The sequence below is a fragment of the Equus przewalskii genome, chromosome 13 (assembly GCF_037783145.1).
Source record: "Equus przewalskii isolate Varuska chromosome 13, EquPr2, whole genome shotgun sequence".
In the NCBI taxonomy this organism is placed as follows: domain Eukaryota; kingdom Metazoa; phylum Chordata; class Mammalia; order Perissodactyla; family Equidae; genus Equus; species Equus przewalskii.
The window spans coordinates 3,711,428-3,733,605 of record NC_091843.1 but is presented as its reverse complement, the minus strand read 5'-3'; the positions used below and the strand labels follow the sequence as shown (position 1 = coordinate 3,733,605).

The window sequence follows — 22,178 nt, the reverse complement described above, 5'->3', positions numbered from 1 at the left end:
GGAGGTTTCAAAGCTGACTTGGCCTCAGGACTTTTTCAGCAGCAGCTGGTGGAGCCTTCTCTGCCCTCATCTTGCCTCTGCAGGTTCCTGCCAAGCACACCTTCACAAGTGCCCTCTCGTCGCTACACCTCACTGCGCTTCCCAGACCTCGACCCCTGGCATGGCCTGCCGCTTTCACCACATCAGCTTTGCTCCTGACGGGCCGAACGTGGCTAACCATGGCTAACCGAGTGACCTGAGACTTTCCTGACCTTTCTTGTCTCACTCATCTCCAGGTATACAATGGGGATGATAACGAAGGTACCTACCTCATGCGGTCTGTCTGAGGATTTTAAAAAAGTATCTAGAAAGTGCTTAAAGTGTTAACTGCACATAGTAGGTGCTGTTGATGTGTCGGCTGTTATTGCTATTTTACAGATGGGAAAACCAAGGCTCAGAGAGGGGCAGTGATTTGCCCTGAGGCACATAGCTGGTGAGTGGCAAAGTCTGAATGGGGACCCAGGTCACTTCAGCACACCACACACCCTCCCTGCTTTCCCTTCTAGCAGCCCCATTTCCACATCCAGGGGCTGACCTGGCATGGAATTCGGTCAGAAGTAGTCCCTGAGCTAGAGCTGTGGGGTCTAGAAGAGTCAAGGGGCAGGGGTGCTGGGCTTGGACGGGCGGAAGCGGGCCCAGGGCAGTAGACGTCTGAGGTCAGGCACCCTGCCTCTGTATTCTGGCTGATTTTCCACCACAGGCTCCAGAGGGGAGCACGTGATCCAGGCCGCTGGGTCGGACAAGTGACCGCTCCAGGATGGACCCATGTCAGTCCGATGGGTGTCAGCCCTGGGACTTTGACTAGAACTGTTAAGGAAGACTCCAGTGGGGCTGCTGAGTTGGCAGGATGTGGGCCTGGAGCTGGCTGAGGGGCGTCTTTGCCGATAATGGGGGGAGTCATCTGAGGATAAAGCCAGCACTGAGGAAAGCAGAGTTGAGAGAGGGAGAGAGCGGGAGAGAGAGCACTCAGAGAGACTCCTGATAACATCCATGGGTACCAGATCCCACCATGTCTGAAGCCATTAACCTTCTCAGTTAAATGAGACAAATTATCCCTATTTCTGCTCAAACTAGTTTGAATTGCAGCTGAAAGAGTCCTTCCTAATCTGCCTAGTTCCTCCGTAGTGGTCATTTTTGTCAGTGGGCAGGGACACGGATGAAAGCTGAGTTGACCTGCTAGTGCCCCCAGGCCCTGAGTGGGAGGACTCCATCTGGTCCTGGGGCCCTCCCTGGCCACCCTGTAGTGACCCCACTGCACAATCTCCCAGGGCTGGCCCTGGCCTCCTGAGTTCTCCCCAGGCTCCCAGCAGGCTTCTTGTCCCATCCTGGCCTCCGGAACCCTGGCTGCTGCTCCCGGTGTGCCCTGGGGCTGGGCCCTTTAGCCTACAGCCTCAGCTCCCTTCCTGTAGCAGCGCTGCTTGGAGGGGTCCACAGGATTGTCTGCACCTTGTGCGTGTTCCAAGGCCACGTGGGGCCCAGCACTGAGGAAGCAGCAGCGGAATCGTCAGTTCCTGCTTCTCTCTGTACTCCAGCCCAACAGTACCTCGCCCTCCACCGCCCTTCTCCCTGCTGACTTCAAATGAGCTCCAGCCGCTCTGAGCTGGAAAAACCCCTCCCTTGCCTCCTGCCTCTCCACTTGCCCACTCGCCCCCCCGCCATGGGCTCTGCCCCCTCGGTTGGGGAGATTGCACTCTCCAAGGGCGCTAATGGCCTCCCCTGCCTGGCACAAGGACGTTTCCCAGTCCCCACGGCCTCCACCCACACAGCCTAGCGCCCCAGCTTTGGAACACTGTGATCCCTGCAGCTCTGTGGTGGGGGGCAGCTGGGGGGTGCAATGGGGAGCACCTCAGCCTTTGATTCTCAGAGCAGCAGACCTGGGCCATTCTGGCTGGTTGGCTCTGGACAGGTCACTTTCCCTCTCTGAGCCTCAGTTCCCTCATCTGAAGCGTGCCTTTAATGACCTCTCTTAAGCGTGTTTGGATGATTAAATCACATAAAAGCGATTGCTGTGTGGCTCCTGGCAGAGAGGGGCTGTTCAGAGCAGACACCCCGTGCTTGTTTTTACTTCCATCTAGGCTAGCTCCTCTTTTCTGAGATTCAGTCCCCAGCTCTCTGCTCTTAACCCTTATATCCCCCTACAACTTCTCGTTCTTCTTCCCTTGGCGCATGCCTCCCCGCTTCCTCTCTCCATCCATCTTGGCTGCTCAGCTAACCTTGGCTGCTAGTTGTCAGTCTTCCTCTTGCCCACCATAGCCAAGCCTCTTAAAGGAGCTGTCTACACTCTTATCTACACTCTCTCATTCCACATCCTCACCACCCGCCCTCTTATTCCTCTAACCCTGGCAGCCGCCACAGCTCCCTGCTAAACTGATCTGGCAAATGTCACCTTGTTGCGAAATGCCATGGGGACTCCTCAGCCTTATCTGCCTGGTTGACACTGTTGGCAACTTCTGGAAACACTCCTGCCCCGGCCGGCCTCCCTGTCCCCCGAGCTCTCCTCTCCGAGCTCTCCCGAGGTCGTCCTCTGCCTCTCGGGGCTCCTCCCGCTTTCTCTGCCCAGGGCTGCTTCCCGGTTTCTCATCTCTTCTCTATGCTTGGGGCCCAGTTGTCCTCACACTGGATTTGGCCCACGTTTATTGTTTTTCTTAATAGGATTTAAAAAAATCTAACTTAGTTGCCAACATTCAAAAACCAGATTTCACATAAAAGTCTGAATCTCTGGACACTGTCAGTAAACTGGTAGATCTGGCCACAGCCGGCATTCCCACACGGTGGCCCTTGTTTGAGGCCAAGGGTGGGCGGCTGCCCCCAGATCGCTCCCAACAGCACTCACCATCCAGCCCTGTGCTCTTGCTCACTTGTATCCATGGAAACCAAGGATGGACTGAGAGGGCTTCCCGGTTCAAGAGAAGTGGGAGAGAGCACACTTCTTTGTGGAAGTGAAAGATACTGTGTTTACCATGCTAGGGATGTCTAGGTTGAAAGATAACCACATCCCTCCTGCTTTACTCCTGAGTGGCCTGCCTGTGCCCTGCTCCCCACCTCTCTCAGCATCAGTGACAAGCATCCATGATGACTGTGCCGGACCTGTCCCAAACTCATTCTTGAATTGAATCCAAGGTGAATCCAGACTTGAATCTTCAGCTGCTCTGAGTTGGTCTCCTAAATGTCCCACAGGCACCTCATTCAGTCAACAACAAATATTCATTAGGCATCCACTGTGGGCCAGGGACTGTTCTAGGCTCTGGCAAGACATCATGAAAATAACACAGGAAGTCCTGTACTCATGCTCCAGGGCTCCTCAAGAGAACACAACAGACCCTTCTCTTCTCTTAAAGGGAGTGGGCCCCAGGACCTGCTGAGAATGCCAACAACTTTAGATGTGTTGAGAGTCCTCATGCCAGGGAGCCCCAAAGGACAGGTGACAATGGGCACACTGAGTCGTCCAGGCCTAGTCTGGGCCCTCTCCTCGGTCCCTCTCCAGTCCAGGCTTGGGATAGGAGGGATGACAGTCCCCACTAGGGTGGTGGAGGGCAGCAGTGGGAAGCAAGGGGCCCTGGGGAAAGATGAGGCCACCACCAGAGGCTGCAGACGTTGAGGTCCCAGGCAGAAGTGAGCTTCCCAGAGGGACACTCACTGGTGAACAGTGCTCAGTGCCAGCCAGGCCCGGGACAGTGCACCCAGCTTCAGCCTGGCTTCTAGCCTGGCTCATGGCTCAGCGACCTTGGTCAGGTCTCCTAACCTTTCATCCATGAATGAGTCTAACTGCAGACACCTCACGGGGCTGCAGGGAAATCATGTGAGATGATGTAAGGAACAGCTGGTCCATTCTAGACCCCTGGCAAAGTTTCCTTCCTTCCTCTCCCCACCTCTCATCCCCCAGGCCCTCACTCTAGGCTCCCTGGGACCTGTCACTGGGTCCCATCTCTGCCATGTCAGCTCCTGCTCCTCCCTTCCCCTGGCTGCTGCCCCTCTTCCTACTCTCCGTCCTTCTGTCCACCCTGCTCGTGGCTCTTGGCTCTCAGAGGTCTTTCCACAACACAGATCTGAACTGGTTGCTTCACTATTTTAAACTCTTCTGTGCCCTGACCCCCCACCCCCACCTTGCCCTCAGGAGGTAGTCCCAGCTCCTTGGCCTGGCACTTGTGGCCTCCCAGGACCCGGGGGCTGCCCTTTCCAGCTGCCCCTTCTGCTGCTGCAGCGGACAGATGGCAGCTGGCACATCTGGGCCTTCACTCTGGCCATCACTGCTTTCCATGTCCAAGCTCATCAGGTGCACACCCACTTCCTCTGACCTCCAAGCCAGGCCACTCCCACTCCACCTTCTGTGACCTCCTCACTTGCAGTGCCTGGGCCTAGCACATGGCATCCCCTTTACCTCCTCCTGATGACCAGGAGCCCTCCATGTCCCCATCACAAGGACCACCAGGATGGTCAGCCCTGGGAAAACCATCTCAGTCTCCACTCTGCTATGTGCCTCAAGTCCCACCTTCCCTAATGCGTAGCGGGAAGCACACGCGGGACAGCTGGATACAGGTTTATTGTGGCACTGGGCGTGAACAGGGGCTGGTGTGGCCAGCACCGGTGTGTGAGGGTGGTGGAGGAAGTGCGGGGTAGATGAAGGGGGTGGGGCAGGGCCCAGGGAACCCCAGGCTCGGGCCAGGAGTCAGGGTTGGGGCAACCTTTGTCTGCCCTCCTCAGAAATCTTGGGGTGATGACTCCAGAACCAGTGACTTCTCTGGCTGGGCTGGGCAAGGCAGCAGTGGATGGACAGGGCTCACACGTGGGAGAAGGCATGGCTCTTGCAAAGGGGCTTGTCCTTCTTGGAGTAGAAAGTCTTTCCTTCCAGGTTGATCTGACATATCTGGGGACAGCCAAGGTCCAGTCACATGGGGTGACAGATGGTGGCAGGGGAGGTCCCTTCCCAACCTCTCATGAATCCCAGAGGCGGGGGTGGGAGGGAGGCTGGTGAAGAACACAGGGCACTGGGGCTGGGACCCGAGTCTGGGGCGGCACACTCACTGCACACACGAAGCACGTGTCGTGCCAGCTGAAGCCCAGTGCCTCCAGGAAGCGGTCCCCGGCGTCAATCTTGAAGTCACAGCCACGGCATTTTGTGCCAAACATCTTTTCATAGTCTGGAGGCCAACACAAAGAGGAAGGGGGTGCCGTTCTCGCCTGCCCCACACCCCGCCCCCCTCCCTGGGCCTCGCTGCCTCGCCTGGCCCACCAGGTACCTCGCTCGCAGTAGGGTGCCCCTTCCTCCATGTAGAAGGCCCGGTTACGAATGGGCGTCTTGCAGGCTGCGCAGGTGAAGCAATGCACGTGCCAGGTCATCTTCAGGGCATGCATGATCTCCTGGGAGGAGGCGACAGTCACCAGGGGGCTCAGCCCCCTCCACTCCAGAGCCCAGGACACAAGAAGGCTGGCCTTGGGCTCTCTTCCTTCCCAGAGTAAAGGTTACATCTTTACCCCCACCCTCCCTCTCTCTATCTCCACCCCTGCAGTCTCCCCATGGAAATCCATGCCTCTCAGACTTGCTACATCCATAGCCAAGCTCCCAATCTCTGGCCCCCAAACCTGCTCCTCCCACAGCCATCTCCACCTCAGTTGATGGCAACTCCATCCTTCCATCTACACAGGCCAAGTTCCCCCCTTTCTCTCAGGCCCCACATCAGATCCTCCAGGAAATCCTGTTGGGTCTACTTCCAAGATGCAGCCAGATTCCAACCACTTTTCTCAGCCTCCCTGATGCAGGATGTGACCCTCGGGCAGCTCTGGCCCGGGTGACTGCACAAAACTGGCCTCCAAGCTCCTCCTTCTGGCCCTACAGACAGATGTCAACCTGAGCCAGTCCACATCCCCCTCTGCTCGAATTCCTGCTTGCTCCACATTTCTCTGAGCAAAAGCCACAGCCCTATGAAGGGCCCAGGGGCAGCGGTCTGGCCTTTGTCCCTTTGCTCTCCCCAGATGGCCTCTCACCCACGGCTGATGCGCCAGGCACAGCAGTCTTGGAGCGCCACATCAGCCACCCCCCTGCCTGAACTGCTCTGCCCATTTCTGCAAGGCTCAGCCCTCACCACCTTCAGGTTTCTGCTCAAATGTCACCTTTTCCATGAGGTCCACTGTGATGACACCAGTTCATACTCCAACCTGCCTTCCCGACACCATGCTCCCAATACCTTTATCTCCGTGTTTTCCTTTTCTCCATAACTCTTCTCTTACTAACATGCTACCAGGTAATTTACCTATTGTGTCCACTGCTTATCATCTGCCTCTTCCCCCTTCTTCCTGCTCAAAGGTAAGCTCCAGGAGAGCAGGAACCATCAACTGTTCCATTAACTGCTAAGTCCCAACAGGGCCTGGCCCCATGTGTGCCTATCAATGAGTGGTTTTTGAATTACTCTGGGCAGAGCTCAGCTCTCCCTGGTGTTGGGCTGTCAATCCCCAGAACCCTCAGGCCAAGCAGGGCCAGCAGCATTTAGATCTGGAGCAGGAAGTATAGGGCCTCAAGGGGGTCAGATCTGGGGGTTCAGCCAGACCTTGTTTCTTAGCTGGGTGAGGTTGCCAACAGCTTTACCTTCTCCTGACACTTGGTTCCTTCTCCTGTGAAACAGGAACCTAACCCCAGCCTTCCAGGGTTGCTGTGAGGATGGCCCCGCATTTGAAGCCAGGGGTCCCAGACCCAGTGCCTGCCAGGGCCAGGTGGCTACACCATACGGCAGGGTGGGTACCGTGTCACGGCGAAGCACCTGTTCTGCCTGTAGGGGTGGTGCTGACCAGTTCATTTAGGAATGCCTGGAACACTCAGGTGGAAATCTCCGTGGTAAAGTGAAATCTCCTGATTTTTAAATATTAGCTAATTTAAAAACGAAACTGTGGACCAAGCAAGACATGTGTGAGCAGCATGTAGCTCTCAGACGCCCACCTGTGCCTTCTACAACATCGATGTCACATCTGACGTACACCTCACAACCACCCTGACCAGGAAGTTACTGCCACCCCGACTTTAGTGAGGCCCAGAGAGAGCAACTTGCCCCAGATCACACAGCCAATAGATGGCAGAAATGGATTTCGTGCCCAAGCCTGGCTGCCTCCAAAGCTGGCTCTTCCCACTGCCCGGTGTTGCCTCTTTTCAAGGAGCAAAGGATCCAGGGGAAGCAATGTGGCCGTGAGCTGGCAGGACAGGGGAATGGGCGCAGAGGCTTGAGGAGCCCAGAGTGGGGCCCAGGCGGTGTGTGGGCAGGCAGTCAGGTTTCTGCTGGTATTCAGAAGAACCTGTCAGCTGTCACTATTTTATCCCCTAAAGTTTCCTAAATCTGTCTGCCTCTCCATCCCCACTGCCCTGACCAGGTCCCAGCAGCCTCGGTTCCCCTTCTCTAGCTGTCTCCCCACTGCCCCAGAGGACGCTGGCTGAGGCACATTTGACCTCATCAGCTCCCAGCTCCCCGCTGTCCACCTCTTCTGTCTCATCTCACACCCATCCTGGGTGTCGCCTTGGGACAGAAGCTATTCCCTCTGCTTGCAGCACCCTCCCCAGATCCTTCTCCAAGTGAATTCCTACTCATGTTTTAAGTTCAGCTTAGAGACCACTTCATCCACTCCTTCCAGCATTTACTGACCACTTCCTATATGTGGGGCCCAGTATAAAGCGTGAGCAAAACAGCCCTGGTCCCAGCCCATGGAGTTCACATCTGGGGAAGGGATGGGACAAAAGGACTAGGGGGTAGTGCAAATTGTGTGCGGGGGGCGGTCTGGTCTGGTGGGGAGAATGGGTATCAGGGAAGGTGTTCCTGAAGAAGTGATATTTGGGTCCCAGATGAGAAGGAACAAGGTAAAGAGGGTGCTAAAGAGTGTTCCTGGCAGACAGGATAGCCTGTGCAAAGGCCCTGCAGTGAGGGAAACAGCACATTGGCAAAATGGAGCACTGGAGTGAGGGTGCTGCTGGTGAGTGGTGAGCCTTCACAGCATAGGGTCCCAGATAGTCCCCAGACCAGGGCAGGTCCACTCTAATGTGTCCCCCTAGCTCTCAGATCTTCCCTCCAACTTGACTGAAACAATCTGATAGTGTGCTCTGTCTCTCTCTCCCTGCTCCATGCTGAGCTTCGAAGACAGGCACAGTCCCGAGCGCTGGGAAGAGGCAGGGCATGAAGCCCATGGCAGGTTGGGGAGGTCAACTTCCTGCCCCTTGGAGGGGGAGGTGGGGGCTCCCTAGGTTCTGTCAGGCCCTGGACTCCCTGCAAGATGGGGAGCTGAGGGCCCCTGGGCTGCTCTGTGGAGCCACTGGCCTGGGTCGGGGCAGGAGCAAGGTTTGCCACCCAAGGCTCACTCCAGCACCCAGGAGCCAGCCAGGCCCTGGGAGCCTCAGCTCTCCAACTGTGGCCTGAGTGACAGCCCTGCCCACCCGGGACTGGGGCGGGGCTGGCCCAGAGTGCAGTGGGATGCAGGCAGAGCAGTCAGCGAACAACAGGCCTTGATATATGGGAAGCAAATCCAGATGCCCAGCTCAAGAAGGGTTCTGGGATCCAGCCCATTCTGCCAGAACAGTCCAAGGGGTGTTGCCTAGGCTGGTAGGGAAATGACTATGATCTTGGGCAAAATTCCCTCATCTGTAAGATAGAAATAATCAAACTGACTTCGTAGTACGATTGTGAAGCTGGATGTCTACACACAGCAAGTACCCCACAAGGAGAACTGTCATTATAACAACAAAGACTGTGTTAATATCCATTCTCCTCTTCCTGTCTACTGATAGAATCCCCATTTTTTGCTGGGTACATGGCTGCCCCAAATAGACTATATTCACCAGCCTCCCTTGCAGTTCAGTGTGGTCATGCGACTGAGTTCTGGCCAATGAATGGAAGCAGAAGGGTCGGGAGGCAGCATCTTCTAAAGATGGGTGCCACAGGCCCTCTATCCATCCTTCCCCTTCTGACTCCTGCTGGCTGCAATGTGGAAATTTCGGCTGAGTCAAGAGCTATCTTGGATGATGAATGAAAGGGGGCCCATAGTGAGAATGGCTGAGCAAGAAGATACAGGAGCCTGGATCTGCCTACCAGTCCTGGATGCCCCCCTCTGGACTTTCCTGGATGAGAAATATGCCGCCATTATTTTGAGTTTTCTATCATTCGAGGTCAAGTTAATCCTCACTAATATGAACATGACCAGAGCTCTCTGGCCACATCTGGTAGCTCCAACTGTGGATCCAGAAATAAGGAGAAGCAGAAGTGGCAGGAAGAGCCCAAGCTGGGAGGCAACAGTGCCTGGAGCCGCTCGCGCTGGCCCTTAGGTGCTGCAGCCTCTTAAGTGCTACAGCCTTGGGCAGTTTCTGCCCCTCTCTGGGCGTGTTTCCATACGTGTGCAACGGGAACCCCCTCAGCTTGTCGCCCTGCCTGTCCCACCCCCCTTTTCTCTTGCTCTGCCCTTAGCCCCTGACACCCTCTGCGACCCCCTCCCCAGGGTGAGCTCCTGGGGGCAGGACCCACGTCTGTTTCTTCACGAAGTGTCCCCAGCATGGGGCACACTGCTTGGAACACTACCCACAGCTAAAAAAGAGACAAATGGAGGAAGGCAGACAGCCAGTCACTGTTCGCTCATGACATGCACCTACCCAAGTCGAAAGCCTGGCTCTGGCTGGCACCTAGGTTGGTCTGCAGGAAACCTGGCCGGGCTATGCTGAAGGTTTAGCTTCAGCAGGAAGAAGAGGATTTTGAATCACAAGTTTTTGAGTCTGAATTTCTGGTTTTGCCACTCAGTAGTCCTGTGCCCTTCGAGCACACTGAGTTATCTGTTAGAGTTTCAGTTTGCTCATGTGTTAGGGGCAGAAAACACTGTGGACTGGCCTTTCAACAGCCTGTCACAGCACCCTTCTCTCTTGCCTTAATCTCTTATGGAGGATGTAAGTTAAAATACAGGGTTTGCCAGCTTGCCCTGCGGCCCAAGTGTTCATAGGAGAACAATTCCACCACTGAGATAAAGATACAAGTTTCTACTTTTTCTTCCAGAGTCAAAGTCAAAACCTTGTCAAAGGAATGCCATTTGCCCCTTCTCTCTCCTTTCTGCCTACAACAAGAATATAAAGGCTGGGGCTTGAGCAGCCATCTGGTGACCACAATAGATAAGCTTGGGGACAAAGGTCCACATGCTAAGGATTTCAGAGCCCCAAAGCAGGAAAAACCTAAAGGCATCGTTGAGCTGCTGTTCCAGCCCTGGAATTCTCAGGAGTGAAGTCAATAACCCCTTCTGATTTACAGCTCTGTAATGGGATTTTCTGTTATTACAGCTGAATGCGATCCCACTGGCATAGCAGCTATCTCTTGTTTTGGCCTGACCAGCACTTCTCTTCTTCAGGTAAGGTCATCCTGGTTTTATTTCAGGGAACCAATCCTCCCTCACTCTCAGTCTGTGGTTCATGCGGGGGGCAACCCGACCCTTGCTCCAGGGATGGGTGTCACCCAGGCCTGGCCAATACGAATCAAAGGGCTTGGTTCAGAGATTGGCATGTGACACAAGCCAGGCCAATGAGCATCAGCACAGGGACTCTCGATGATGCATGGACTGGCCCAGAGGTGCTCTCGTTCACTTTGTAGAGCTAAGTGGGGGAGATGAACCCTGGAGCTGCTATGGCACCATCATTGCCACCTTCTAGGGAAAAGCATGCTGGGAATGAAGCCAATACAGATGAAAACTCAGGCAAAGTGGCAGAAAAGGAGTCCCGACCACCCTGGAACCGGCATTCAGCTGGGCCTGAAGTTAGTGCCCCTTGGGTTTGCCAGTTATTTGAGCCAATATATTTCTCTTTGGCTTGAGCCCTTTTGAGCAGGATTTCGGTCATTTGTTAAGAGGATCCAGGCTAACATAAAGCAAGGTCAATACAGCAGCCCATTTATGAGGCCGCTAAGGACCCAAAGGGGTCACGCAGGGGAGCCCCCAGGCCTGGTAGTTGCTCAACAGCACTCCCCACTGCTGACAGGGTCGCCCCCCACCCCCGGCCCACTCACGCCTGTGATCTTCTTCTTGCACTTGGCACAGCTGGGCGCATAGCGCACGTCGTAGCAGGGTGGGCAGAAGATGGCACCCTTTTCCTCAAAGAAGCCGCCCTCTTCCAGGACCTTCCCACACTGGCTGCACACAAACTCCTCAGGGTGATATGCGTGGCCCAGCGCCACCAGGTAGCGGCCCCTGAGCGGGAGGTGAGGGCAGTGAGAGGGCGTGTCTGCAACTGAGGTGGGGGCTCCCGGCCAGAGCCCAGGTGGCTTTACTGAACACCTATTCTGAAGCCTCAAAAGGGAAGTTCATTCTCCCCACTTTCCAGATACGGGAGAAAACAGGCTTGGGAGGTGACTTGCCCAAGGTCACACAGCAAGAGTGACGCTGCGGCACTGCTTTGATGACAGGAGAAGAGGGAGGGGGCGGTGCTGAAACAGGGAGAACAGCTACACGGGGCGGGGGGGGGGCGGCTGCCCTGCTGACTTGGGTCCAATGAGCCAAACCAGAGGAACCGGTGCCCTGAGGGGCAGGAGGCCAGGGTGCCCAGGAGTCCTGGAGACCAGTGGGCACCTGAGCTGCCCCTGGTGCCCATCTTGTGCTTCTGGCCTAGGGCGGGGGCCACAGGTCCCAGATAAACAGGGGTTTCTGAAGGAGGGCTGCTTTGCAGAGCCTAAGAGCTGACAGGAGTCGAGGGCAGGGCAGGGCTGGGGCTGAGAGCTAGGAAGGCTCTGAATCTGGCACGCTGACTCTGGAGCGGTGTGACCCTGCTGGGCCCCAGAGAGCAGTGTAGAGAGGGAGGGGCCTCTGGCTACTGTCTGCTCTGAGAGCAGAGGCTCAGCAGAGAGAGAGACAGCAAGCAGGAGGGAGAGAGGCGGTGGGGCTGGGGGCAGTCCCTTCCCTGCCCAGGGGGCAGTGAGTCCAGAGGTGCAGCATGCACATGCCACTGGCACTTCCTCCATCTGACCAGGACAAATGCTGATAGCAGCTGATGTTGGGCAGGGGGCGGTACGTAATGCAGGATTCAGAGTCTGAGGACCCAGGCCAGGTCTCTACCCCAACTCCAACTGGGAACTGAATGTTTATCTTCCTGTTGTGGCAGCTGAGATGAGTGGGGAGACAGACAGGGGAGCAGAGGTCGGAAAGATGCCAGGGTTGGGCTCCGGGACAGGAAAGGCCAGGGTAGGAATGGAACAGGGCCACCCACCGGATGACCTTGTGGCACTGGTGGCACACAGGAGTCTTGCCATTGTTGCCACTGCCCCCTCCTGTGCCCCCTCCAGCAGCTGCCTGCACGATGGAGGTGCGGTTCTGCAGAGGCGTGGGGGTGGCTGGCTGGCTGTGCCGGGTCAGCACCGTGCTCGTCTTGTCCGGGGCATAGCGCTCGGCAAATGCAGGGTCCACAGCCCAGGGTGGGCGGCTGGTGGGGCTGGGGGTGGTAGGGCCTGCCAGGGCCAAGGAAAGTGGCTCCAGGGGGATGCTCAGGAACCCCAAAGGACAAGGGTTAGAGCCCAAGGCAACCTGGAGGGGCCCGCCACCCCCACACCCCTGGAGGCTACCCACCCTTCCCCAGGCCCAAGCCCACTCTCTCTCACCAGGCCAGGGTTCCTGGGGTGTAGCTGAGGCTGGGGTTGGGGCTTCTGTCCTGGGCACCTGGCTGCAAGATCTGGCATTCAAGGCCCTGCACAGCTGAGGTTCCTGGCATGGCCCCACCCCCCAATCTTGGTCCTGCTGGCCCCATGGGAGATGCCTGGGTGTATGAGAGCTACGGGGCTGGATTCCAGGTCCACTGGGGTAGGAATGGGTAGGGCAGCTTCTCCTAGCCAGGTTCCAGCCAGCTAATCTGTTGTACAGGGCTGGGAAGTAGAGCAGGGCTCTCGCTTCTCGGGCAGCTCTTGGGGCTCCCCTCATCCCAGAAATCTGGCTCTGATGGTAGGGCCCCCTTTGCTGGGTACTCCCTCCCACTAAGACCCAGACTAGCAGGGCCCAAACTGGGTCTGAACCACCTAACACCCCCACACCCAAAACGCACACCAAGCCCACAAAGATAGAAAACAGAGGCAGAGAAAGCAAGGCTGAGAATGTTTATTTCCATGCCCAAGCCAGCACAGACCCGGCAGACAGCAGTACCACAGGGCAAAGAGGGAAGGCAGTGGCAGACGGAGCCGGGCCCTGTGCCAGGTGGGCGGCCAGGGCCAGGCCAGCAGGAGGCTCAGTCCAGGGGCAGGAAAGGGGTGGGTGAAGGAGGCAGAAGCTGGAGGCATCAAGGGGGGGTGCCCTGGGCAGGAGGAACAGAAAGACAGAGGCAGAGAGGGCAGCCGGCCGGTGAGGGCTGGGCTACGACTGCACGTTGAGCACGTGGGCAGAGCGCTGGTGGTGCCAGTCCCGGAGGCGGGTGTAGCGTGGGCTCTGCAGCTCCAGGACATACTTTTCCCTGAGGGGCAGAGAGAGAAAGAGGGAGTGGAAGGAAGGAGAGACGGAAGGGAGGAAGAACAGGAGGAAGGAAGGAAGAAAAGAAGGAAGGAGAATGGTGTACCCTGGCTGGGGATCCCCAGGAGCAGACACAGGGTGGGGGCTGGCCTGGGAGAGGCAGGGGTCACAAACAGACTGGCGCCCGTCCTTTTACCTTGATTTCTTCAGGTGCTCCTCATCCGGGTCTTGCACTGAGAGGGCAGAGGCAGGCATTGATGAAGAGAAGACAGAGGGTCACCCGAGCCCTGAACCCTGGCAGAGGGTCACAGGGCAGGCTGGGGACCAGGAGGAGAGTCCGCCCTGCCCTGGGCTGACACTTACTGAACTCGGTGCCCGTGAGGTGGGCGAGGATGCGGAAGGAACGGGACTGGCCTGTCCCGGGCCGCGGCCGCCAGTCCTCTGTGTCCTCCATCAGCCGCTGCTTGCTGGCATCTGGGACCAGCGGTCGGAGCGGCTGTCTGTGGGGAGGGTGTGGCTCAGAACCTCATGCTGAGGGTGGGCAGTGGGGGCAGCCCCTCCCTGGATTTGGTACACGTGGGCTATGGTGATGGGAGAGTGGGAAGGGCAAGGCCAGGGCCCTGTGTGGGGCAGGGGGCAGGTAAGTGAGAGGGGAAGAGGGCAGTCAGGGTGAGAGGAAGGCAGCCAGGGTGGGGAGGGGCCACCGCCCAGAGTGCCAAAAGGAAGGAAGAGAGGGACAGGCAGAGGGGTCTCACTGACTTGTCAGGGGTCTGCACCTGTGAAGGAAATAGACAGATGGACAGATAAAGGGACAGACAAGGGAAGAAGAAAGACGGCAAGGGGTCAAAGTAGCCAGGGGCAAGCCTGCACTGAGTGTCTGCGGCTCAGTCGGCCCGACCCCACACCCCAACCCCGGGGCCGCCGGCGGGGGGTGCTGCCTCGTTCAGAGCCCCAGGGAGGGCGGGGCCTGGAGGGCCTGGCCAGGAGCCACACCCTTGGAGGGTCCCTGTGCCTGCAGCCCCCGCCCCAGCCGCCAGGGGTTGCTGCCACACGGTTCCGGCCCGGCTGGGGTGCAGCGCAGACGGAGCAGCAGCGGGCGTGAGGCCGCAGACACATGGTGTGGGCGGTGGGCGGGCAGGACCGACGTACCCATTCTGCTGCGGGGCGCCGTCAGCCAGCAGGGGCGCCCCAAAGGGCCGGGCCGTCTTGTTGAGGGAGGCGCTGGGTGCAAAGGTGTACCGCGGGGGGTCCGCGGCGGGGGCCAGGGCCTGGGCGGAGACAGAGCCACAGAGCCGGGCAGGGAGGGCGGGGGCCTGGGCGGGAGTGGGGCGCCCCCCTGGCGCCGAGAGGACAGTGGCGCTCCAGCCCCGCCCCCACACATCTGGCCAGGGGCTACAGGGGAGGAGACAACTTGAGTTTCAAGGGGCCCATCTGGGAGCGATGATCTCAGCCCACGCAGGCCGGAGGGCAGATGAGCACTGCTTGCAGTACAGGCCGGCGGGAGGTAGCGTGCAGACAGACAGGCAGACATGCGTGGTACCCGGACCGTGCGGCAGCCCCCGGCCCAACTCCCAGTTCCCCAGACTCTCCCCAGCTCCGGCCTCCGCCCTCTACTCGCGGCGAAGGACAGGGGTACTGAGCCTGCACTGGGGAGGGCAGGTTAGCCCGGGCGTCCAATCCCACCCCGCCCACCGCCCAGATGTCCCAGGCCCGAGGTCTACCTTCTGCGGTTTGCTCTGAGCCGGCTGGGCCCTGGAGGAGAAGGGGAAGTGGTGATGGCGAGCCAGGCCCGAGGGCCCCCACCCACTGGGCAGGCCAGCGCCGGCATACCTGCTGAGACCCAGGCTGAGGCGCTCCCCGCAGGCACGGATCTTGTTCTGGGCTTCAATGTGCGTGAGGCCCCCGGCATTCTCACCGTCGATGCTCAGCACCCAGTCACCCACCGCCACGCCAGCCTGCGCAGCTTTGCCTCCAGGAGTGAGCTGTGGAGAGACAGAGGGTCAGGGAGGCCCAAGACTCTGCAGACCAAACTGAGGCCAACAGTAGTCAACCCTGTAAGCTGCCCCACTTCCAGAACCCAGGGACTGCTTCATTCAACATGTTTCTAGGCAGCTGCTGGATACTAAAACAATCTGGGAAGGGTGGGGCTCACCTGAGCTTCACAGTTGCCCTGCTTATTTATTTATTCACCTCCACGACGCTCCCCACAATCCAGAAACTGCTATGACATCAACAAGCAGCCACCCTCAAGCTAAACCCCAAGCTTTTCAACTCCAACCACAGCCTTTTCAGACCCCTGCTGGCCTCCTGCCCAGGCTATTCCACCCCTCAGACATGCCCTCTGGCTTGTGCACCCGGTAAGTTCCTCCCAGACACTACTGGGTGCTCTCATGGACCTCTTACGCTCCCAGCACCCTGCCCTGGGGGCATCTGCAACGATCTGCCAGGACCCTTTAAGAGCCAGGAATAGGCCCCATCATCTCCAGGATCCCAGTGAACAGTGCCTGAAGGAGAACAAAGGTGTCAGCTGGGGCTTCAGTGGCTATAAATGAGTGTCACCTCCAAGCCTCCAATTGCCTTATTACTCTCTCCTCCAATCCTTCCGGCTCTGAGTTGGGAATCCCTGGTTCCTATGGTCCATGAGGGGCAACAGTAGGCTGGAAGGAGTGGGTACTCCAGCATGACCTGAGACCATCAAGGATGATTTCTGGGAGGCAGTGGGCCTTGGTGAAAGGAGAGTAGGTTGTGCTGTCTAGCGGGTGAAGGGACCAGGACTTGGCCTTGACGTTAGGACTGGCCAATAGCAGTTTGAAGGCCTGGGGTGGAGTATCTCCCAGGCCTCCAGTAGAGGTGACCCTGACAAACCCCACTGGACCCTCCCAGCCCTCTAGCCCAGTGGCAGCAACCTAGGCAGGGGCAGTGCCACTCTTCATGGGTCTCAGCCCACAGGGCTGCTCGGCCATCCAGCAAGGGGCCTGGCATTGAGCAGGCTTCTGTGGGGAACTGCTGGAAGGCAGATTTGCACCTCAGAGGGTGGAGGGGGGCTGGAGGATATAGGCTGCCTGTGACCCCTGGAAGGCTCCTCAGTGGGCCAATGCACAGATGGAGCTGAGGCAGGGAGCGGGGAAGCAAGCGGTTCCAGAGAGAGGGCAGAGGGCCCAGACGCAGAGACTGACAGCACTGGGGCAAGAAAGGAGAGCTGGGTTTGACAGCTCTATTTCATGCTTGGGAGGTTGGAGGGATCAGACAGCTGGTGGCTCCTTTTCCACCTGCTAGATAGTAAGAATAGCAGCTTACAGTTATTGAGCACCTAGCATTGCCACACACCGACACTGAATCTTCCAACAACCCTGTGGAGTAGGGGCTGAGATTATACCTGGGGAAACAGAGAGGTTAAGGAGCTTGCCTCAAGATGCCTACCTAGCAAGAGGCAGGGCCAGGTTTGACCCTGACCCTAAGGTTCCGCTACACTAGGCCACCTCTGCTGAGTGTTGGGGCCCAACTCAGAGATCAGCCCACCTGGAAAGACCCCCTGAGCCCTGGCTGAGTTTGGGGCCTGAATCCCCTATCTTACCTCCAGTTCAATCCAACGACCAGCTTGTAACGCGTATGGGGAAGTGACGCCCCTGAGGGGAAATGACTTACTCAAGGTTACGGTGAGTCAGTAGAAGGGAAACCTGGTCCAGCCACTCCCTCCCATACAGGCCCCTGGGAGGTGTGTGCTGAGCTTGATGTGAGGGTCTTGGTGGGGGCCAGGAGCAGCTGGCTCCCTGAAAATGGGGTGGGGAGTTGGGGACTACTTCCTTTCCTGAGTGAGGAAGACAGGAAGCACATGAGGGATGGGAGAGTGGTCAGAGAGGTGGAGAAAGAAGCAGGAGAGAACTGACGAGGTGGGGGGTAGAGGGGTGGCTGGAGAGAGAAGCAGGGAGGCCCTAAGTACCAAGGAGGGGAAGAGCCAAGGGGCTGGACACTGCATGGGGTGGGGGTGAGTCAGCCTGAGGGCTCCACGGAGCAGCCCAACCCCCAAGTCCCAGACGTTACCTCATCTCCCAGGCCTGGGCCCACAGCCAGTCCCAGCCCCTCCCTCCTCCCTCTAAGCTGGGGTCAGGGGAGAGAGAAGGGGCCGGCTCAGCGCAGAAAAGACCACCCCACCAGCCCACCCACCAGGGCCTAGGTCCAACTCCAGGGCTGGGCTCAGCTCACCGCCCCACCCACATGCTAGGGCTGCTGAGAAGGGAGCCCAGGCCCAGGGTTCCCCCAACAGGCCACATGTGAAAGTCCATCGCCCAGGCTACTACATTGCCCATCCTCACCAAGGAAGAAACAGTCTCAGAGGCCAGCCAAGGCCTGAAGCTCCCCAGTCACACTGGCCAGCACTTTCCAGGGAGGGGGATAGAGGACAGGTTTTCTGGGCTGGCACGGTGTCAGGACTGTACAGGGTTGGGTGTGTGAGTTGCAGGGGCACCACTGTTCTTAGCTACCCTGCCGGCAGGACAATTTCCAGGGGAACCCCATGGAAAGGTCCCTGGGAAGAAGAGTGACCGCCTGCCTGCCCTGGTTACCAAACCTAACTCCCACAGACAGACTCCGCCTTGGGGCCCCTCTCAGGCTGGGCAGAGCCTGGACAACCTTCTGACCCCCTCCAGGCTGTGCCTGCCCTGGGCTTCCTGCCAACAGCCGCCTGCCCACCAGGCGCCCGGGTGGGCCTCTCTGCACAGGCGGATGTGGGGACAGGAAGTCCCCGCCCCATACTGACCCCTAGGCCACAGTCAGAGACACCAGCCCTCATCCTCTCTGGGCAGGTAGTTTGTTGTCTATGTCCCACAACTGACCCTACAGCTACTGCCATGGCCTGGTGGTCATCAGCTGAGGGGCCCACAAGTGGGGTTCAGGGGTCCAGGCCCAGGACAGCCTTTCTCGGCTCTGCAGACTCCAGCCACCAGATGGCCATCCCAGCATGGGGCTGCATTCTTGGGCTTATAAGGCAATCCCCCTGCCACAGGGAGGAGCCAGCCCCTAGCTCCACCCCCGCCAGGGCAGGCTCTTAGGAGTCAGAGCCCTAGAGACCTGCCCCACACCTCTGTTTGGGGTCAAAGGCCACTGTATTCTGAATGGGACCAGTGGGGGATGGAGGTCCTCAGAGAGGCTGGAAAGAGACCCTCATGACTCTTGTAACTACAAAAACTGCAGGCCACTCCCGTGCCTGAATTCCAATCCCTGCTTTGCCATGGAGTTACTGGAGGAAGCCCTCCACCTCTCTGAGCCCTGAGTTCCCTCATCTGGAAAAACAGGATGACAACTGCTATTCCCTGGGTGGCAATGAGGATGAAGTGAGATTCTGCAATCAGAGTGTCCTGCCAGCGGGCTAGTTCCAAGCATTGCTCCCTCAAGGGCCTAGACATTTCCTGGAGATCTCAGGCTCCCCTCCTGCAGAATGGACATATGGCTGGAGCCTCAGAGGTGGCCCTGGGAGTTTCGTGGAATGGCATCAGGTACAGTGCAGTGCTTGGGAAATATCAGGATTCCTTTCCCAGTATCCACCTAGTTGGGAGTCCTTGTGGCAGATGCCCAGCACATCTTGGACCTGGTCACCTCCTGGACTACTGGCCCTGGCTCACTCCTGCTCAGACTCCTCCCATCACCCACTGGAAACCTGAGCACCCAAAGACTCCTGGGGGAGCCCCTCCCCCAACCTAGGCTCACCCGGGAGATGGAGAGGGGCACGTTGAAGTCCTTGCCCCCCTGCAGCCGGAAGCCCCAAGGTGCTGGCCCATCCAGCACCACCTTGAAGGAATCCATGGTGTCCACTCCTGAGAGGAGACAGAAGGTGAGTAGCTGGCATAGTGAGTGTGCAGGCAGGCCCAGCTCTGGACACCCGCCTTGGACTAGTGCCAGGCAGGCACGGGGAGACGCTGAGCACACCCGGGGCATGGCCAGGCGCGCACCTTGTCAGGTTTGGCTGGGCTGCTGGCTGGCAGACCTCACTTTGGAAAGACAGGGGCAACCCTCCTGCCGGAGGGAATGGAACAGTAAGGGGAGCCTGAACTCAGTCTTGAGGTTCTTTGCATCCAGGGTGAGCCGCAGGGCTAATTTGGCACGGTCTCCCCCCGAAGCCAGTCTTGAGCCTCGGAACGGCGGCGGGGTGAGTCAGGGGCCGGCGTTCCTCTCCCCCGCCCCCAGGTCCCGGCAGGCAGGCCGCGGCTGGAGCCTGCTCGGACTATATAAGGCGTGTAAGCTGACACTGTGCAGAGAGCCAGCGGAGGCAGAACACGGGGGCTCGGGGCGCGAGGGGGGAGGGGTGGGGAGGGAGGCTGCCGGAGCGGGTCCTAGCCATTTCAGGACCGGGCGAGGCTGCTGGGAACAAGGGCGGGACCCCTGAGCGCTGGGGGCTCAGACTCTGCGGAGACCGGTCGGGGCTGGGACCCCAAAGCGTGGCCAGGAAGGGGATTGATCCTGGAACCTATGGGGGTGGTGCCTCCCACAAAGGCCTGCTGCCGTTCCGACGTGACTCAGTTTCCCTCTGGTTCCCCGCCGGAGCCCTATGCATTGGCCGAGTCCCGGGCTCAGGAAGCGGCGCAGGCGCCAATCGGTCCCACCGCAGCCTGCTTCGCCGCAGGAAGGCGGGGGCGGCGGCCCGGGCCCGAGGGAGGAAGCGCAGCGCTGGCCACAACCCCTAACGCCCTCTGTGGTCCCCAGCAGGCCTCTGCCCCTCCCCTGGCCTAGCCCGAGACGCCCCGCGCTGTCGCCCGTACCTGCTCGGCCCCGCCGGGGCGCTGCTCGGCGGCGACCTCCCAGGAGCCGCGTTGGGATCGGCTGCTAGTGTTCTGACCCCGCCCCCACGGCCGCTGTCCGCTTTGAGCCCGCGGGAGGGGGCGGGGCCCAAAGCCACGCCCCGTCAGGCCACGCCCCCTATCCCCACCCCATCCTCCCTCCCCGCCCAATCACGAAGTCCCGTCTCGCTTTGAGCTGGAAGGCACAGCCCGCCCGGGTCCCCTTGGTGGGCCAGGGCCTGGGCGGGGCTGGGCTGCCGGCCGCTGTGTCTAGGAGCCCAGCCAGCCGCGGGCCCGGAGCCTTGCGCCTCCCGCTGGCCGAGTGAAACGAAGGCAGCCTTCGAAATCAAACAGGTCTGGGCATTAGTCGTCTCTGAACATTAGTTTCGTCCCCGGAAAAATGGGACAGTAATACTCGCCTTGCGGGGCCGCCGTGAGGATTGGCATTGTTTGGCGTGAGGCGCAGCCATCGGCGGCTCCAGAATTTCTAAATCTGAGGAACTTGGTGGGAGGGGACACATCGAGGTGGGGTTAGTTGAGGTGGGGACAGGTTTGCAGAACACTCTACTGAAGGCAGAAAATAATGGCAGGAGCGGACAGAGGTGGAGGGGGCCCTTGGCTCGGTCTGCACTGTGGGCCCTGGCCTCCATCCCACTCCCTGACCCCAGGCAGTCAGCATCCCGCTGCCCTGAGACCCCGGCTCAGGGTCGACCTCACACTGCCGAGATGGGCTGTGTCTTGGTACCCGACTCCGGAGCGAGCAGCGCCTCTAGCGGAGGCGTAACAGGGGAACTCTAGGAGGGGGTGTCAGAGTCCCCGCTTGGCCCCCAGTGCTCAGCCCCAGCGGCTAGCTCAGGCGACGGGGAGAAGTTGAACAGGGACGGGAGTGTGTGGGTGAGTGAATTGGCGTCCACCCCTCAGCTCCTTCTAGGGCGTGGCCGCGGCTGTTCTGCCTGCTCCGCCGTCATCTCGCTTCCCCCTCTCCGGCATCATTCCCCTCGCTACACAAACCGCTGTAAGAGTTCTCGTCTTTAAAGGCATCCTCTCTTGACTCCACCTCCGCCTCCAGCTAGTCCTCTTTTATTCCAATCCCCTGGAGAGTGAAAGTCCTGGGAGGAGTGTCTGTCAGCCTGTCTCCACTCGCTTTCCTCTTGTTCTTTCTTGAACCCACTCCAGTCAGGCTCTTGTCCCCACCAGTCCTCTGAATTAATTCCCTCTTCTCAAGCTCTTCGATGACCTTCAGGTTATCAAGTCAATGGTGGCTTCTCAGTTGTCCTCTTACCGGTCCAAGGCACTCCCTCTTCCCCTGGCTTCGTGCCTCCTCTTGTCCCACTGGCTGCTCCTTCACCGCCTCAGTAAATGCCACCGTCATTCATCCACCTGGTCCAGTAAAAACTATGAAGTTATCCTTCCTTCCTCTTCTCTGTCATACCCAAGATTCTGCAATTTCCACCCTCAGAATATGTTTCACATCTGGTCACTGCTGCCACCGCTGTCCCTGCCACTCATCTTATGCCTGGACATCTTAGCAGTCTCCTAGCAGATCTCTCTGCTCCACGCTTGCTCACTCCAGTCTTCTCCATGCAGTAGCCAAAGTGATAGTTTTAAAGCAGAAATCATACCACATCACCCTCAGCTTTCAGCATTCCAGTGGGCTCACAATGTACTTAAAATAAAACTAAAGTCCTTAAGACGTACATGACACTAACAAACTGACCATCTCCCACCACTCTCCTCCTTGCTCACTGCACTCCAGCCAGACTGGCCTCCTCACTGATCCTCCAACATGTCAAGCATACTCTTGCCTCAGGACCTTTACACTTGCAGCTCCTTCTGCTCAAAACACTTTCCCCCAGATATCTAAGCAACAGGCTCTCTCATTTTGTTCAGGTCTCTGCTCAGCTGTTTCCTCCTCCAAGGGCCCTTCTCTGGTCACCTACCTAAAACAGCAGC

The 22,178-nt window shown here is 58.5% G+C and overlaps 1 protein-coding gene and 1 long non-coding RNA gene across 5 annotated transcripts; one reads left to right on the top strand and one right to left on the bottom strand.

Annotated features, from left to right (window-relative positions):
• The first annotated feature begins 83 nt into the window (after positions 1 to 83).
• On the top strand, positions 84 to 2,042 carry LOC103567051 (uncharacterized). The gene is made up of 3 exons (XR_548617.2): positions 84 to 275; positions 418 to 472; positions 740 to 2,042. It is a non-coding gene; the product is annotated as an uncharacterized lncRNA (long non-coding RNA).
• A 2,522-nt stretch (positions 2,043 to 4,564) lies between these two features.
• PDLIM7 (PDZ and LIM domain 7) lies at positions 4,565 to 20,390 on the bottom strand. 4 transcript variants are annotated; one of them, XR_011525437.1, is made up of 13 exons: positions 20,208 to 20,390; positions 19,159 to 19,265; positions 15,286 to 15,437; positions 15,177 to 15,207; positions 14,605 to 14,723; positions 13,819 to 13,955; positions 13,652 to 13,688; positions 12,621 to 13,459; positions 12,233 to 12,470; positions 11,040 to 11,220; positions 5,277 to 5,397; positions 5,062 to 5,177; positions 4,565 to 4,903 (listed from the first exon to the last, which is right to left on the bottom strand). XR_011525437.1 is itself a non-coding variant. In XM_008543636.2 (13 exons), exons 2-13 carry the CDS (start codon positions 19,252 to 19,254, stop codon positions 4,817 to 4,819), a joined length of 1,377 nt encoding a protein of 458 aa, XP_008541858.1. In that variant the 5' UTR covers positions 19,255 to 19,265; positions 20,208 to 20,390; the 3' UTR covers positions 4,565 to 4,816. The 4 variants fall into 4 exon arrangements, 3 of the variants coding, with proteins under 3 accessions (XP_008541858.1, XP_070426342.1, XP_008541859.1); XM_008543636.2 differs by having other exon boundaries at positions 12,621 to 12,682; XM_070570241.1 differs by having other exon boundaries at positions 12,621 to 12,682; positions 14,605 to 14,847; positions 20,208 to 20,342.
• Between the last annotated feature and the right edge of the window lie 1,788 nt (positions 20,391 to 22,178).

Excerpts from the sequence above, each read along its gene's own strand:
- PDLIM7 (XM_008543636.2), bottom strand. The coding sequence starts at position 19,254 with ATGGATTCCTTCAAGGTGGTGCTGGATGGGCCAGCACCTTGGGGCTTC. Across the intron at positions 15,438-19,158 it reads TGCCCCTCTCCATCTCCCGG|CTCACTCCTGGAGGCAAAGC; the intron begins GTGAGCCTAGGT and ends GTCTCTCCACAG. Across the intron at positions 12,683-13,651 it reads GAGCACCTGAAGAAATCAAG|CCAGGTGCCCAGGACAGAAG; the intron begins GTAAAAGGACGG and ends CAGATCTTGCAG.